This window comes from Bipolaris oryzae, assembly GCF_000523455.1.
Source record: "Bipolaris oryzae ATCC 44560 unplaced genomic scaffold scaffold_50, whole genome shotgun sequence".
NCBI lineage: Eukaryota > Fungi > Ascomycota > Dothideomycetes > Pleosporales > Pleosporaceae > Bipolaris > Bipolaris oryzae.
In genome coordinates, this window is record NW_006911326.1 from 71,774 (window position 1) to 88,352 (window position 16,579).

A 16,579-nucleotide genomic window follows, 5' to 3' on the forward strand; every position below is an offset into this window, starting at 1 on the left:
AATGCACTGCAGATACATGCAGCTGCATTGAAAAGCGAAACTTGATCCCTCAAGAACACTCGACTGATGTCTTGAAAATATGTGATTTCCGCCGATAGTAATGACATCGTTGATGGTACCCCCCGTTGTCGGTGCCCGCGGGCTCCGCTGCCCGAACTCTCCACATTACTACACCCACTCTCGCACTCCACGCGTTGCCACACTGCGGCCTAAACCGACCCGTAACCGACGCTATGGAAGACGACGACATGGATGAGTCGCCAGATCGGGGCATGTCTAAGCGTGCAGTAAGTCGAGAGCCCCAACGCTTGGCCTGTGGCTGCATATAGTGGTCCAGCCACTGATACTTCCCAAACAGTGCGATAGCTGTCGCACGCGTAAGATACGCTGCGACCGAGCCGTACCTTGCTCTAACTGCAAGGCAAGCAAACTATGTAAGAAATCTTGTGTCTATGACATGCATAATGGGCTATTGCTTACGAAAGTAGCTTGCAGAACGACTGCTCCCCAGCAGAAGACTCAACGTCAAAGAGTCCACATTTCTGAACAATAGTACGTAATCCAGATGACAAGTTGTTACAATCACTGGCATATGCGCACCTTTAAATTTGTTTTTATCCCCTCGCGCTACCCCTAGCTATAAGCCGTTTCGGGGCATATCGAAAGCAGGCAAAAAACCCGAGTATAATTCGCACAATGGTGCCGAGATCTGGATAATGACGAAAGGTGTTAGTACTGATTTATCATAGCGAAAGGAAGATTGACCGAATAGAAGATCGATTAGCAGGAATCGAACATGTTCTCGCCAGCCTTTCGTCAAAACTCGGCAATATGGATCTTGCTAAAGACAGTCCCGAAACAGGCAGTCAGTCACGTTCGAGTCGAGTAGGAAGAAGCCCAGGTAGTGGCTTGCAGGAAGCCCCTACACCTGCGCCATTTGAGGGTGAAAGCTCAATCAACATTCAATCCGTCTATGCTCGTGAGATGCTAGCTCAAGTAATTGACAGCACCCCGTCAATTGGCCGGAATGAAGAAGTCAAGATGGCACTTACTGCTCTTTCGGAAATGGTATCACAGCCAAGCCAGACTATAGCTCCAAGCAACCGATTGATCAATCGCTCCCTTGCGGAAGTGGATCCTACCAGACTTGAGCAGCCTCCATGGATGGAGGTTTGTAATGCGTTGGAAACCGCCATGAGTAACATTTCAGTCTGCCCCGATTTTTGATTGTTACTAATTTGACTAGAGTATTCAACGATGACATTTGCTGTGATCTTTCCGTTCCTCAAGATGCCAAACCTGAGGGAAATTTTCGATGACGCGTACCACAACCCTGGCACCTGTAGCGCCGGTCGGCGTGTGCTTACCTATGGCATTCTGGGGAATATATTCTACGAATTCCAGGCATTTCCTCTAGCGGGTATGGATATCAGCCAGTACGCAACATATGCAGCCATATGTAAGCGACAATCAGAGGTGGCCCTAAGCCAGCTTGACCTATTCATACCGGCAAGTTATGAAAACATCATGGCTTTGGTCCTTGGAGCAGCGCAAGCAATCGAAATGTGTAAGCCTTCTCTCTGCTATATCCTGATATCTTGCGCAGCAGGCTTGTGCACGAGTTTGGGATATCACCGTATCAACACCATGACTCACGACACGCCCGAAGAAAAAGAGGCGAAAATCTACATTTTCTGGATGATATACATGTTCGACAAGACACTCTCGCTACGGCTGGGCAAGTCAAGTGTCCTTCAGGATTGGGATATAGCCTTGCCCTTCGTCCGTGAGAGCGATCCTAATGAACCGCCTTCCCCGCGAACCCGTATGCTATCCTACTGGGTCAAGGTCGCTAGGGTACAGGGCTTGACATATGAGAAGCTATTTTGCCCCGCCTCCTTCCTGCAGTCCACAGAGGAGCGAACGGCAGTCGCAACGGACCTGCTCAATGCCATGAACCAAGCGTGGGCTGAACGTGACGACGTCAAAGCCATTAATCGAGCAAACTTTGGAAAAAATATGAACAATGTCCCACAAAGAGCGACCGGAGTCGGTCACAGCCCAAACAAGACCCCACTCCCATCTCAATTGAAGCGGTACATATCTCAACCGCTAAAGGCGGAGTCTGATGTCAATGAGTACATCCAAGGTATGTGACAAGGAGTATTCAGGTACAGTCGGTTGGGCTGACCGTGAAAGGCGCATTTGATCGTGTTGATGATATTTTGTTCTACTCTGACGTAGTTTCACACTACTCGACGTGTGCGCTTATACAGCGCTCAGTAAGTCCGGGAAACATGACATTCAGTCAAGATTGCTTGCAGTCGTCCCGATCAGCTCTCGACGCGCACAAAAGGGCCTCCGCACAGTTCAACAAGAAGGGCCAAGAAGAACTTTGGTCGGGATACGTGCATTGGTCCATTCTCCAGGCGCCATTTACACCGTACGCTGATTCCATGACCGCATCGTTGTCCCAACTAATCATTATAGGTTCATTGTCATTTTTTGCAACGCCATTCAAAAGGCGGATACATCCGACGTCAGCGCCGACCTCCAATCTCTCTCAGAGTTTGTCACGAGTCTCGAATCTTGTCGTACAATCTCTGAAGGTGCAGACAAGCTTTATAGAATGTGTCATCTCTTCTTGCGAGTGGCAAGACTCTACGTAACGGCCAAGGCACAGGACGCTGCTTTGAGATCGCGCACCGCCGCGCAAAACCAACAAAATTACTATACAGCAAATGGCGCACAGCTTGACCTCAACGCCATGTCGCAGTTTGACCCATATCTTAACGCACTCGGCCTACTCCCTGATACAGCATGGTCGGCAGATCAATACAACATGAACCCTGCCGGTCCTGGTGGCATGCAAGCGTTCCCGCAGGATCAACAAATGGGAAACAACTTCAATCCAGGGCAGATGGGTCTGGGGTTTGGGCCATCTAGCGGGACTCATAACTCGATGCAGGATTGGTTTTCCGGGTCTATATATCTTATGAACCTGATGGAGCCGGGGGATATGCAGATGCCGGATATGGATTTATGAAAAAGTTGATTTAGCGATTAATGAAGATTTTATTTTATTTTTGGGAAACTTGAAGTATCTAAGTGAATGGAGAAGTGATTGTAGGAAATGTCTCAATTCGCAGTAATACAACCAATGACCGCTATTTCAAGAACCTATAACCTTTGACTCTTTCGCAAAAAAAAAAAGAAATCCCTTCCATACATATATACTCCGACTAAACACTCCGAAAGATTTCCTTCAAAACCACCCCCCTCAATTCCACTTCTTCCATATCCCCAAGTCACAAAAGCAAGCAAGCACTCATCAATCACAGCCATCACCAAACTTCAAGGCACACAAAAGATTTTATCGATCAACAGCTCGATTTCTCTTCTATAAGTATAAAAAATTAACCCCTCACTCCATCCGCTTTCCACCATCGCAAAAGAAGAAAAAAGGTAAAAGCTATCCTGTGTTTTTAAGGAAAAAAAAAACACCCACAAGTCAAGAACGGGGCTATCCCCAATTCAAACCGATGATGCATCATCTCGATTATAAGTAGCAGCAGCAGCAGCAGCAGCAGCAAAAAAAAGCCCCAGGCTTGTTCAAGTTGTATGTGTGTATCCGCTATTTTTTGATATACAAAAAAGAGGTTTGTGGGAGACAAGGGGAGATCCGGTCTCCAGGGGAGGGGGTGGAAACTAGTTCAAAGCGCAAAAAAGGGGAAGAGACTTAGGCGTTCTTCTTGCCTGCACCCTTGCCCTTGTTACCCTGGTGGTGGGGTTCAGGAGAGGCTTCACGGGCGTTCTTCTTGCCAGCTCCCTTGCCCTTGTTGCCCTGGTGGTGGGGATCACGGGCTACAATGTCCTCGTGGTCGTGTTCCTCAGAGTCGATGTCGCGGGCATTCTTCTTGCCTGCACCCTTGCCCTTGTTGCCCTGGTGGTGGGGAGCGGGATCGCGGGCTGCGAGGTCCTCATGGTCGTGGTCCTCGGAGTCGACGTCGCGGGCGTTCTTCTTGCCTGCTCCCTTGCCCTTGTTGCCCTGGTGATGGGGATCGCGGGCTACAATGTCCTCGTGGTCATGTTCCTCAGAGTCAACGTCGCGGGCGTTCTTCTTGCCTGCGCCCTTGCCCTTGTTGCCTTGATGGTGAGGTTCAGGAGAGGCTTCGCGGGCATTCTTCTTGCCCTTACCCTTGTTGCCCTGGTGATGAGGGGAGCGGGTTTCGAGGTCTTCATCTTCAGATTCGACGTCGCGACCGTTCTTCTTGCCCTTTCCCTTGTTGCCCTGGTGATGGGGATCACGGGCTACGATGTCCTCGTGGTCGTGGTCTTCGGAGTCGACGTCACGACCGTTCTTCTTGCCCTTGCCCTTGTTGCCTTGGTGGTGGGGTTCAGGAGAGGCTTCACGGGCGTTCTTCTTGCCCTTACCCTTGTTACCCTGATGGTGGGGGTTGCGGGCTTCGAGGTCCTCATGGTCATGGTCCTCAGAGTCTACATCACGGGCGTTCTTCTTGCCCTTTCCCTTGTTTCCCTGGTGATGGGGCTCAGGGTCGCGGGCCTCAACTGGGGCATATTCTTGACGAGCGTTCTTCTTGCCCTTGCCCTTGTTGCCCTGGTGGTGGCGGGCCTCAAGTTCACGAGCTGAGAGAGCAGCTACTAGATTAGATGCTTGAACGGCTTCATTTTCCTGTGGAATTGTTAGTCAGTGTTGCACTGCACAAAGGATGACGACCACATACTGGCATGCGTGCCTTGACGGCATTATCAACGACTTGTCGGTTCGGTACAACGTAAGCTGAGGCAGTGGCACCAAGGGCCAAAAGAGTGATGGTGGAGAATCTCATGTTGAAAAGAATAGAAAGTTATCTGTGTCTGACTGTGTTCGGAAGAGAAATTGAAAGAGAGGATCTGCCTGCAGAGACGAAGAGAAGGCGTCGAAATGGAGCAAGTGATGAGAAGGAATGAGCACGTTCAACGTTGATGCTCTTTTTTCTCCGTAAGGCGGGGATGGTTTTATACAAAAAGGCCCACGATGACTTTGCGGGATAGATAGGCTTTGACAGACGTACGTGTGCGGGTCCCGTCCATGAGACAGCCCTGCATTGCTTGACGGACAGAAGCGGACAAGCCGGTGGTGGCTCCGCCAATCTACAGTTCGCCATGATGACATGGTAGTGTGCAGGTCAGATAGCGGGTAGTCAAACATGACGATTCGTGACAGGTTTTCCTGTCCACCACTGACGCCACAGATGGTGGGTCAAGCATTGCCAAAGCTTCGATGCCATACCAAGCACACCAGGCGATTGGCACCGATTTCATGCTAGATTGACAGTGCGATCTAGCCTATTTCCACCCTTCTAGACTTGCCAGCCAACCACGGACGTTTCGATACGTCGGCGTGACAGGTTCTAGGGCCAACGGTGTGGAGTCCGGGCTTATGCCATGGCGCTTCTGTCAATCTAACAGCGGCAACGCGTGCGACGCTCCGCGGCATTTAGCCCCTATGGGATTCCTAGGGCATGGGGGGGGGGGCGTAGTGGTGATGGCAGTAGTAAGGTGGTAGGCCGCGCGGGAATACCAGCCCTGCGGTTGTTCCAAGAGCGTGTCAAAGTCGAACGGGCAAGCACATGTTTTGCCTAGCGTCGCCAAGTCTGAAACGCTGGTGTGGTTATGAACATTCACTCTTGGCTAAGCGACTGTATGGAACACCGAGACACGGCTCAGCCAACCAAGTGGCTGAGACGCCTCCGCTCTGCTCGTCTCACAATGCTTGGAAAAAGCTTGATTGCTGTTTTACCATGCGCCCAAAAGCTTAGCCTACTGTTTGACAATGCCCTCGACGCGGTGTGCAAGGCTATTGTTGCCCGCTCCAGAAGACGGCGTCTGGTAGGCTGGCGGGGACCAATAGGCGGAGCGAGCAGACGGAGTTGTTCCATGTCCTCCGCGTTTTAGAGATCTGACTGGTGATACATTGAGCATTGGGAGGATTCGTGGCTGAGAATGGCTGTGTAAAGTAGAGTCCCGCCTACTCCCTTTCTTTTCGCCAACACACAGCACACTTGATTTTTGTCCTTTGTCACACTGCTGAGCAGGTACTTTCCTTCCATCGCAGGTCGAATAATATTTTTTTTTGGCATTTTTGTTATTTTGTCTGACTCGTTACTATCACTACCTACCCAGCAATCTATTCACCATGGAAAAATACGCAGACACCCACTCGCAAGATGCCGACTCTGAAAGCGCAACTCTCATAGCTTCTGAGTCTCTCCGCGATGAGACATCGCAACGGCGCCAAAACTTTGTGTGGCTCACACTCTTCAACCTCTTCATCTTTGTCATATCCATGCTCTCAATGGTATGCACCGTCATGTCACAACGGGATCCCTCCGGCAACACAGCCGCCCAACTCATGGACCAATTCGACGTTTACTGTACGAAAGATACTCCATTTGCTTTCCAAATAACAAAGCAACTAACATATCCTCCAAAGCACCCCTCATGCACAAAGTCAAATACACCCGCACGCAATTCACCTTTGCTTCCCCCCTCAACTCTTCAAAATACGTCGGAATCACCGACGACGTCGACGACGCATGGGTCGAACTTGCATTCCGTAATTCTCTCTCTTCCCTTCATCCACCTCCCAACTCTAACATGTCATCAAATAGTCCCCGACCAAATAGTCTCAAAGTCCGACTACCCCAGACTCCACAAGACCACCGACGCCATCGAAGCCACCGACCCCAAAACAGGCGAAACAGGGTATCGCGTGGGGCTGGAAGTATTCCACCAGCTCCACTGCTTGAATCTGCTGCGCATGGCCACGTATCCCGAGCATTACACAAAGGTGTCGTGGAGTGACACCAACCACCCTCCCGAGCAGGTTAGGGCGCACTTGGGTACGTCTTTTTTTTCTTCTCAACCTCCCCCCCTCCTCCTTTCTTTCTAAAGGGGGGCCCTTCCGTTCCAAAAAATGATGTAAAGAGGAATGGTGTGGCTAACAGAACATTATTATTTAGATCACTGTATCGAAGTCCTCCGTGTAAACCTCATGTGCTTCGCAGACGTCAATGTGTTTACGCTTCATCGCAAGGAAGGTGTCGCGGGCCACGAGCCCGACTACAACACTGCGCACGTGTGTAGGAATTTCGATGAGATTAAGGATTATGCGAGGGAACATGGCTTGCCTACGTTGCATGAGTAGATGTGTGCGTCTGTATATGTGTCTGTGATACATGAATGGTGTTTTTGTGTAAAAGATATATTTGTGTGTGTATTGGGTAGAATACATGTAAATACGTATAATAATATTTTATCCAGACATGGATCGGAAAAGTTTCTTTTTTTGCAACGTGAGCTGTGTGGGGGGACTTTGATGTGTGGTGTGAAACTCTGGGGATGAAGTTCCGATGCAAGATCGTCCAAGTCAGACAGACGGATATCGATACACATAGACAAACGATGCAGCATTCATCTTTTATATTGTTACACATTGTGGCTCGTTGTAGTGTCCTCATGATGTCACATATGATACATGGGCGCTGCTCCTGAGCGCCAGATGTCTCGTCTCCCTATTGACGTATCGCGGCGTCGGATCAACCCATCTAATCGTCAAACTTGCCACAGCAGAGTTTATTTCTGGATCCTTTTTCCTCCAACTCCTTCACCACCCCACCCCCAACTGACCAAAATTCGTGAAAAGCGAGGAGTATACGCGTCCAGCGATGCAATGCATGTCCAAAGAAACAAAAATTTCCCTTCAACTCCCAAGAGCGTAGACCATGGCCTGAAATCTTACACAATAACTTCACCGCAGTCGACGTAGTTTGGCCGCCATTTGCTGGTGTCGAGTTCGCCCTCTGTGCTACTCGGTACTGTCACCTCGACAGGCTTGTACAGATACCACGCCTTCAATGCTGCTGCCGCTGCTCTTGTCCTCGCCTCGTTCAATGAGCTGCCTGCTCCCTCACCCAGCTTGTCCTTGCCACTGTATACACCTACAACAAACACCGGGTGCCTACTTAGACGACCAGTCTCGGAAATAAGTCGGGCAATTGGTGGCTCAAAACCCTCTCGTGCGCACAGCGTTGAGAGATCTCGGGTGGGTGTGCGGAAATCGAATAGCGTGCTAATGTCAAGATGCCTGCTGAGGAAATGATCGCGGAAAAAGCGCTTAACAAGAGGCGTGCCAAGGTGCTGGTGTAGTGCGCCGAAGAGAGCTCGGACAAATGACTGTGCTGCGTCTTCCATGGGCACTCCTGTGTTTTGCAGGGAATGTGGGCTGGGTGCAGCACTGTCCGAGCCAAATTCATCCGTCTTCATAATTTTGTGTGTTGTGGTGACATTCCAGCTCCAAGGTGCTTGCCGCCTCAGAGCAGCTGGGATATCGTCGCCCGATCGTATCCGCTTGAACTGTAGCAAACCAGGGTCCACCTCACCACCAGGCTCGGCTGCGGCTTCAATGCCCCATTCACGTGCAACGGTCGCTAGTGCTTTGGGGCCAATGTATGCTTCGACTGCAGCAAAAACAACAGCCATTGGAAGTCGTGGGTAGTTGCATAAAATCCATTCGGAAGTGTAGTAGCCAAGCAAGTGGCGTCCGAGTATCGACAGTGAGGCATTGTTGAAGGCAGGATTCGGGTCTGCTGAAGGATGTACAAGGGTTCGTGCGAGAGCCTGGAGGGGAAAGCGGGGGGGTAGTGATAGTCGACTTCGGAGGGCGTGGAGTTTTATCGAATGCTCGGCAGCATGTGGGTGTGGGGAGGGAAGGCTCTCAAGTGGGAGAGGCTGCAAGCCTGCGGGCCGCGACTTTGATGCTGAAGAAGCAGGGGAATTTGCTGCTATTTCGATTTCCAGATCGCCATCGTGTGGTATGGCAACTGTGGTTTGAAAGCGGGCGTGTGTGCGGTTGCTATGTGGTGCAATGCCTCTTTGAGCATTCTTCGCCGCGGCATATGGGCACGAGGGTCGGCGGGGGATTGGTTGGGCCAGCAATTGCGAGGCACATCTTGATATGGGTATGCGCTTCATGGAGAAACGGCGCAGAATCAGCGGACAGAGGGTGGGAGCAAGGCGGAGTCGGCGGCAGCAGCAATTGGTCGCTCGTGTTGTCTTCTTGTCGGACGATGATGGCGATGCCAAAGAATTTCCGCCAAGCCCGCGTACACGAGGCCCGTGCTAGCCCTATGCATGCGACAGCGACCTCATACCAGCTCCGACTCCAGCAACCCCACGAAGTCCCGCACATCCACAACCACAATGGGCGGCGGAGGAAAGATTCCGTACGATATTGGACGACTCCATTGAATGCTGCTCCGACGCTAAGCATTGAGCAGATACCCCAAGCACGTCTGGTCGCCGGCCGGTGGCTGGTACGCCCAACCCGCAAACTGGAAAGCCAACACGGCTGTCGTAGGCCTCGCTCTCGGCAGCATCGTCGGCATGGCCTGGATGCTCAGCGCGAACCGTGAATACCGCGACAAGATGCCCGAACGCCACAGGTTCTTCCCCAGCCGATAGTACGCCTCGCGTCCTCCACCCCGCGCAGCACGCCCACCGCTAACCATTGCACAGCTGGAGCAAGCAGATCAGGGAGCACGAGCGGAAACAAGACCAGAGCTTGATTGAGAAGACGTTTGGAAATTAGCGGGTGAGTGAGGGAGTGGGAGAACTGGGGGGGGCGTTGCAGCAACAAAGGCTATGGCTGTACATAACTAGCCAACCGCTGCTTGAAATCTGAAAGCCTATCTTCGACACAAACACCATTCCACGTCTCCCCCTGGGTTGAGTGAGCGAGCACAGGCATGCCGACTTGTTCAATGGCAAAGCTGGCTGATATTGACCCCCACACTGCACCATTCTCCACATTCTCCATGACTGAGCTAGACCCGCCACGCAGCACGCCGACCGCAAGGCCGCCTAGGAAGCTATTGCCTCCGCCTGTGGGGTCAGCAACCTTCTCTGCCGACTGGTGGTATGCTGGCATCCATTTGCGTTGTCCTTTGCGTGCCACCAAACAGCCATCTTTTCCACATCGTACCACAACTGCTCCCTTTCCGTCTGGCCCAATGCCACTGTCCAGCCACTGACTAGTCAACTCTTCTATTGCTCGGTAGTCGACCTGATCTGGGCCGTCTGTGTTTTTGCCAAAGAAGCCACCAAGCTCACCGTGATTAGGGCTAATAATGTCAATGTACTTGAGTGCTTTTAGACAGTTATCGAACTCGTCGGTTGTACACAGATCAGGCACAGGCTCCCAAATGAAGATTGGGCGATGTGCCTCAGCCGACTTGTCTCGTTGCTTGCGTAGTGCGAGGATGTTTTCCACCAGGTCAATGCAGCGTAAGGGTGAACAGATCAAGTGGAAAGACTTGGACCAGAGCAATGGTGTGCCTTGAAGCGCCTGGTGGTCTAGACGCAGCTTGGGCGTCAGGTATCGGAAAGCTGCACATGTTGGTCAAGATTGCAAATAAACTGGCGTGGGTTGCACGCACCTCGGTGCTCGTTACCACCCACATAGCCATTCCATCCACGCGTAGTCAACCGGTCAGGCGTTTCCCGCATCAGCACCCCCGTGTCCCACTGCGCAATATAGTCGCGTAGTTTGTGAGGAAAGTCTGATCCACAGTCTACAATCCAGCCCACACTTCGTGACTGGGGCGGGGGAGAGAAGATGCGTGCGCCTAGTGCGGAGTACGTTCCTGCTCCTCCGACAATGTCCTTGACCGGGGGTTTTGGTGGGGGGAATTCAATCTCATCTTGGACCATTTAGTGTACTGCCGAGTCCGCATCGAGTATCCAGAGCATACCGATGATGAACATGCCCAGAGTGCAAAAGTCTATATTGCTTCCATGGTCGGCCATTTTGAAGGCCACAAAGTCGGCCAAGTTGATATGTGAGTGATAAGGTACGTAGGTAGTCAGTAGTAAGTAGACGACCGACCACTGACGTGCAGTCGGCCGTCCGACTACGCTAGGCTGCAAATGGCTAGCGCAACGTGGGCAGCTGTGGCCATGCGCCCATGCGCCGTGGAGACAGGTCGACCTTGGATCTTCAATTGCGCCGTTTTGTAATCTTTTGCTCAGCAGCCCTGCTCACCAGGATCCAGGCTCTGCTGCCGTTTCCCCATAGCCAATCATCATCTTCCACACGCTCGAAGCGTTCCCCGAGCTGCAGACCGCTGTGACCTGCCCCCCCTTCCCCGAACCTAAAGCTAGCCCAAGCAAACGTACCTGCCCGCCATACAAACGCTCCACCGCGCCTTCACCGCATGGCCAACAACATGAATAATCTGACGACACTGATCAAGCGGTGAGTTGCTGCCAAAGTTTCTTCCCTTTGCCCTCGCAGCTCTATGTTTACACAGCGCTGCCCCTCCCATCGTACCATACCACCAGCCAGACCCTCCCCGCCCTGCCCTACAATTACTTCAGAAAATGGCCGATGGCCCTAACCAGTCACACGTTCTGGGTCGCCCTGGACAGATTCGTATCGAAGCAGACAATGTACTGACTTCCATGATCCTCAGGCTTGAAGCCGCTACCTCACGTCTCGAAGACATTGCCAGTTCAGCCCTCCCAGCCGGCAGCGATGGACTCGTCAGCTTCAATGGAACCTCGACAATCGCTACTCCCGGCGCAACACAATCGAATACCAATACGAGCACCCCCAAGCTAGTGGCCGAGGCGGCGCTGCCCCCAGCAATTGAGGCCTTCGATGAGCTGGTTAACTCGGAACTCAAGAACTGGCTGGAGTTGAGTGGGAAGTTGGGTTCGGTTATCGAGGGCCAGTCCAAGGCAGTCGAGGGTGCTTTCGCTGCCGAGCGTCAGTTTCTCTTCATCGCCAACAAGGCCAAGAAGCCTGACGACCGCACCCTCATGGAGCTTCTAAAGGACCTCCAGGCAAACATGGAGAAGACGGACGAGTTCAGACAGAGCAACCGAGACCCCACTCTCAAAGACCCGCTGTCCATGGTTGCCGACGGTGTGGGATCTCTTGGCTGGGTCACCATTGGCCAAGGCGGAGGCATGAAGCCTCATGAGCACATCAACGAGCTGGTCGGTGGAGCTCAGATGTACGGCAACAAGGTGCTTAAGGAGTATCGTGACAAGTATGGCTCCCCCAATCTTGGCTTGGCACATAGCTGACATATGCAGACCCGAGGGTGAAGTTCATGTCAAGTGGGTTCAAGCTTACTACAAGCTGTTCAAGGCCCTGGCCGAATACGCAAAGAAGCACCACACCACTGGTGTAGCCTGGAACAGCAACGGCATCGATGCCAAAGAAGCTGCGAAGCAGATCTCCGGTGGATCCAGTATACCGGCTCCTCCAGCAGGAGGCGTCCCACCACCTCCCCCACCACCAGGTCCACCGCCGCCACCTGGTGCCGCGCCCCCAGCCAAGAAGGCTGCACCTGATATGAATGCTGTTTTTGGTGAGCTTAACAAGGGCTCAGACGTTACAAAGGGACTTCGCAAGGTCGACGCGAGCCAAATGACACATAAGAACCCGTCATTGCGAACAAGCGCATCAGTCCCTGAACGTAGCGATAGTACCGGCAGTCTGAGGAGTAAGAGCCCTGCACCACCCAAGGCAAAGAAACCGGAAAGCATGCGGACAAAGAAGCCTCCCAAGAAGGAGCTGGACGGAAACAAGTGGATAATAGTATGTTTTACCTAGGTGATATATTGTCCGGATGCTAACATTTTGTCAGGACAACTTTGACTCGCCGAGCGAAATGATTGAAATCGATGCCGAGATCAACCACTCCATCCTCATTTCCCGCTGCAAGAACACAACCATCCGCATCAACGGCAAGGCCAATGCCCTCTCCCTCGACAACTCGTCACGCGCATCTCTCATCATCGACTCCATGGTCAGCTCAATCGACGTGATCAAGTGCCCCAACTTTGCCCTCCAGGTCATCGGCACCCTCCCTACGATCCTACTCGACCAGGTCGACGGTGCCACCATATACCTCTCCAAGGACTCGCTAGCCACCGAAGTCTTTACCAGCAAGTGCAGCAGCATCAACATCAATCTGCCAACTGAAGATGACTATGTAGAAAACCCGCTACCAGAACAGATCCGGAGCTATGTTCAAGATGGCAAGCTTGTCAGTGAGATTGTCGAGCATGCGGGTTAGGGAGCCGGCTAGACATTGGGCTACACTGGACAAGATTTGGATATAGGTCTTGATGATTTAGTGTTGAATGGACCCGCCGGGTCGTGGGAGTTCCCCTCTTTGTGGGAAACTGCGCCCTCGTGTTGCTGTAGCATACCAAACTCATTCATAGAACCTATCCTCATGCCGCCATGATGTATGCATGTGTATGTGTGTACTCTATTCTAGGTCTAGTGTCTTGCCTGTGATACCATCTTGATTGCTTTCTTTGCGGCATGTAGTAGAGTAAAAAGGCTTCATTCATTGCTGTCTATGAACATAACGAAAACAAAACGCTGGATCCATCTCAATCTACGGACTAAGCTCAAACAAACTACGATAAAAGAGTCGTAAGGAAGAAAGACAAAACAGCCGAAATGACAAAGGAAACAGAGGTGGGTATCAAATGTCCGACTGATATATCGACCATGTAATCGTGAAAGGGAAATTAAAAAAAATGTGGTGATGATGATGATGATGAAGAAGAATATGACGAAGAAGAAGAGAAAAAAAAGATATATACGCGTAGTAAGTTCGCAAGAAGACGCTTGATACTCGGTGCCGAAAACAAAAGAATCGTGCGCGTGCTCGAGAGAGACGAAAAAAAAACAGAGGTCGTCGCAATAGATTCCATTTCCAAGGGTGCTCAAGATATTCGCCGTTGGCACACGCACACACACAAGAGACACTTCCTTCCCTCACATTCCTCTTCTTCCTCATCCTTATCCTTTCTTTCCCCCCCTCCCCTTGTCAGTCAAACGTCGACGTTTTGGCGGCTGCCAAAAAAGAAGAAAGATGTTGCACCGTCACCTGTTCGTGTTTCAACCGCAACCCCCACGCACACAACTCTCGGAACGTTTGTCATCCGAGAAAGAAAACAAAACGTTTTAGGAACCATCTACTACCATCCCTCCCCCTCTCAAAGGAAAAAAACCTCCCCCATCAAAGTTTTGGGAAAGACAGGAAAATTTGGTCCGATACATGTTTTACTGGCCGAGTATCATCTTGGCGGAGTGTAACATGTTTGACAAATCTCTGTTCTCTCTTTCTTTCTTTCTCTGGGATAATATCCTCATTGGAAAAATGGGATTCCGAAATTTTTTTCTTCTACCATCCCCCAGCGGGTTCAATGCGACGCGTCTGGGTTTGGAAGTAGCCGTCGAAGACGCTGAGTTCGGGTTTTCGGGGCACAGGTGCGGATATAGGTGCAGGCGCAGAAACCGTGTTTTCGGAGATGTCGACGAGGGTGGCGGTTGAGGCGCCGTTGTTGAGACCGAGGGAGACAGCGGTTTGGCCGCTGAAGCCGCCGCCGTCTAGGCTTCGGCGTCGGCCGCCTGTGACTTTGCCGCTGTTTAGACTGGCGAGGACGTAGCTCATTTTGATGCGCTCTTTTGGTCGGGGCAGGATCATCTTCTCGATGATGCTAAGCCACTCTGCTTCGGCTTTGAGTTGCCTCTGCTTTCTACCTGATCCAATGAGTCCCGTTCGGAGACTTGAAGTAGTGGTTGCGTGCAGCCGGTTCCGCCAGCTTGCTACTCGGTCAAGATGTGCGTGGAAAGACGTGTCTTGCGTTGAAGCTGCTCGGTGCTGTGCAAAACCCGACAGTGACTGACCGTGCGCTACGGTCATCATCGACAGAAACACGCATCCGAGTGAGAAGACGTCTGCCATCCTCTTTCCACGCGAGTGTGTATGGATGGCTTCTGGTGCGGCATAAACATACGACTGGTCCTGCATGATTGTGTTCAGCTGGTCAATTCGTAATGTCTCGGCCATTGTTGGACTGAACGCATCAACGCTCTGGCCAATGTCGAAAGGCGCAAAAAAGACACGCGCTCCATCAATCAAGATTTTGCGCGGTCGAATGTTCCGATGGCATATGGACTGCGAGTGCAGATATTCAAGTGCGGAAGATAAGTCCTGCATCCAGTCTACGAGCAACTTGGAACGGCCCGGGTCGCTGCCAGGCAGCGCTAGGAAGTCGTCCAGGCTGTACTGCGCCTTCTCTGTCAGGATACCCACGTGATTTGGCTGGGCGTAGGAACAAAGCAGCTTGGCAATGTTCTTGTGTTCAAACTGTCTGAAACGGAGGATCTGCTCCAGTAGTGCGACTTTCTGAGCTGGACGAGCGGTGACAAACCGCTTTCGAACCAAAACACGGTCATCGTTGCCGAGCATCCGAATACGGTCAACACTCTTTTCAGAGTTGCGCGATGATCGAAGAAGACTCAGGTGCTGCAGTGGAAGCGTTTCCCTGGTAGTGAAGTCCACGTGACCTCCGTTCAATGGTAGTTCCTTGGACGTAGCGCGCCATTGCTCCTCGACAACCTTGTGTGCATTTGCTACAATACCTTGGAGGCGTTCCTCGGGAAATGGCAAGCTTTCATCTCTCAGGTCGAAGAAAGAAGCCTGTCGCCACGACGCCACGTCATCGCATACATACAAAAGTATCGCAAGCCTGGGGTTCGACAGGGTCCACTGCCAAATCTTCTTTACCAGACCGGCATCCCAGCCTTGCTTGCGGACAAGCTCGTAAAACCATCCAGACAATGACTGGCCCTGAGATGACAGGATAGATGTGTTGATAAACCCATTTACCAAGGGCACTAGTGGGGGAGGTGGAGGGAGAGGCTGGCGATATGGGTTTGGCGAACCGGGGTAATCGCCGTTTCTGAACGATTCTCCGTTTGCCGATGGAGGCGGAGACAACGGTGCAAATCCAGCTACCGCATTTATGATTCGTATTGGTTGGGGGGCGAGAGGCGTTGTGGAGCGACTGTACTGGGGAGTGCGGTCTGGGCTGCTTTTGGGCGACGAGGAATCTGTAGATTTATTCGAGTACGTAGAAGCCGGGCTGGTCATCACATTGGACCATGGGTTGTTGTTCATTTTTGTGGGAGTGGTGCTCCGACTAGTGCAAGATGAAACAGACGATGTCGCTGGAGACGAAGCATCGCGACTGTTGTACCATGACTGGTCGTTTTGGAGGTTGACCATGGATATGGTATGCTGCAGACCATGCTGGGGCTTGGGGTACTCCATCGCAGGCGTGCGCCATGGAGAGTTTGAAGCGTGCTGCATGGCTGCAGTGTTTGGATATGACGGAGTTGGGCAAGTGACGGGGGAGCCAAGTGGTGGGCTATAGCAGAGTGGGCGGATGTGGATATAGCCGGGAGGTTAACAGCGAGGGTCAAGTCAAGCGTGTCGAGACTGCCAAAAAAATGCAGAATCAAAAGCAAATAGCAAGAAGCAGCACGAGAGAGTGAGGGATGCGAGAGACTGGATTGAAGAGAAGTTCGGGACCAGGAGCCCTTGTCCACGGAAGAAGTACAGCGGCAGGCTTCGGGCAGCGTCAGTCTGGTCGAACACGGACAGGGCACAGTAAGGCTGCCTTCAGCGTCGGGCTAGAG

The 16,579-nt window shown here is 51.9% G+C and overlaps 8 protein-coding genes across 8 annotated transcripts; 4 read left to right on the forward strand and 4 right to left on the reverse strand.

The window, feature by feature from the left end:
* Window positions 1-233: 233 nt before the first annotated feature.
* On the forward strand, window positions 234-3,046 carry COCMIDRAFT_93140 (uncharacterized protein; the record flags this gene model as incomplete). The annotated part of the gene is made up of 6 exons (XM_007688985.1): window positions 234-287; window positions 515-552; window positions 750-1,198; window positions 1,247-2,149; window positions 2,200-2,443; window positions 2,491-3,046. 6 exons carry the CDS (start codon window positions 234-236, stop codon window positions 3,044-3,046), a joined length of 2,244 nt encoding a protein of 747 aa, XP_007687175.1.
* Window positions 3,047-3,739: 693 nt separating this feature from the next.
* COCMIDRAFT_4589 (uncharacterized protein) lies at window positions 3,740-4,850 on the reverse strand (the record flags this gene model as incomplete). Its single annotated transcript, XM_007688954.1, has 2 exons — window positions 3,740-4,693; window positions 4,746-4,850. The coding sequence occupies 2 exons, from the start codon at window positions 4,848-4,850 to the stop codon at window positions 3,740-3,742; spliced, it is 1,059 nt and encodes a 352-aa protein (XP_007687144.1).
* A 1,349-nt stretch (window positions 4,851-6,199) lies between these two features.
* COCMIDRAFT_93221 (uncharacterized protein) lies at window positions 6,200-7,210 on the forward strand (the record flags this gene model as incomplete). Its single annotated transcript, XM_007688986.1, has 4 exons — window positions 6,200-6,437; window positions 6,497-6,619; window positions 6,675-6,905; window positions 7,026-7,210. The coding sequence occupies 4 exons, from the start codon at window positions 6,200-6,202 to the stop codon at window positions 7,208-7,210; spliced, it is 777 nt and encodes a 258-aa protein (XP_007687176.1).
* A 590-nt stretch (window positions 7,211-7,800) lies between these two features.
* Window positions 7,801-9,036, reverse strand: COCMIDRAFT_4591 (uncharacterized protein; the record flags this gene model as incomplete). Its single annotated transcript, XM_007688955.1, has 1 exon — window positions 7,801-9,036. The coding sequence occupies one exon, from the start codon at window positions 9,034-9,036 to the stop codon at window positions 7,801-7,803; it is 1,236 nt and encodes a 411-aa protein (XP_007687145.1).
* A 228-nt stretch (window positions 9,037-9,264) lies between these two features.
* Window positions 9,265-9,652, forward strand: COCMIDRAFT_93119 (uncharacterized protein; the record flags this gene model as incomplete). Its single annotated transcript, XM_007688987.1, has 3 exons — window positions 9,265-9,287; window positions 9,342-9,524; window positions 9,580-9,652. The coding sequence occupies 3 exons, from the start codon at window positions 9,265-9,267 to the stop codon at window positions 9,650-9,652; spliced, it is 279 nt and encodes a 92-aa protein (XP_007687177.1).
* Window positions 9,653-9,703: 51 nt separating this feature from the next.
* Window positions 9,704-10,869, reverse strand: COCMIDRAFT_93217 (uncharacterized protein; the record flags this gene model as incomplete). Its single annotated transcript, XM_007688988.1, has 3 exons — window positions 9,704-10,449; window positions 10,500-10,763; window positions 10,815-10,869. 3 exons carry the CDS (start codon window positions 10,867-10,869, stop codon window positions 9,704-9,706), a joined length of 1,065 nt encoding a protein of 354 aa, XP_007687178.1.
* A 573-nt stretch (window positions 10,870-11,442) lies between these two features.
* COCMIDRAFT_4594 (uncharacterized protein) lies at window positions 11,443-13,151 on the forward strand (the record flags this gene model as incomplete). The annotated part of the gene is made up of 3 exons (XM_007688956.1): window positions 11,443-12,116; window positions 12,163-12,670; window positions 12,720-13,151. 3 exons carry the CDS (start codon window positions 11,443-11,445, stop codon window positions 13,149-13,151), a joined length of 1,614 nt encoding a protein of 537 aa, XP_007687146.1.
* A 1,125-nt stretch (window positions 13,152-14,276) lies between these two features.
* COCMIDRAFT_93173 (uncharacterized protein) lies at window positions 14,277-16,250 on the reverse strand (the record flags this gene model as incomplete). Its single annotated transcript, XM_007688989.1, has 1 exon — window positions 14,277-16,250. One exon carries the CDS (start codon window positions 16,248-16,250, stop codon window positions 14,277-14,279), a length of 1,974 nt encoding a protein of 657 aa, XP_007687179.1.
* Window positions 16,251-16,579: the final 329 nt, after the last annotated feature.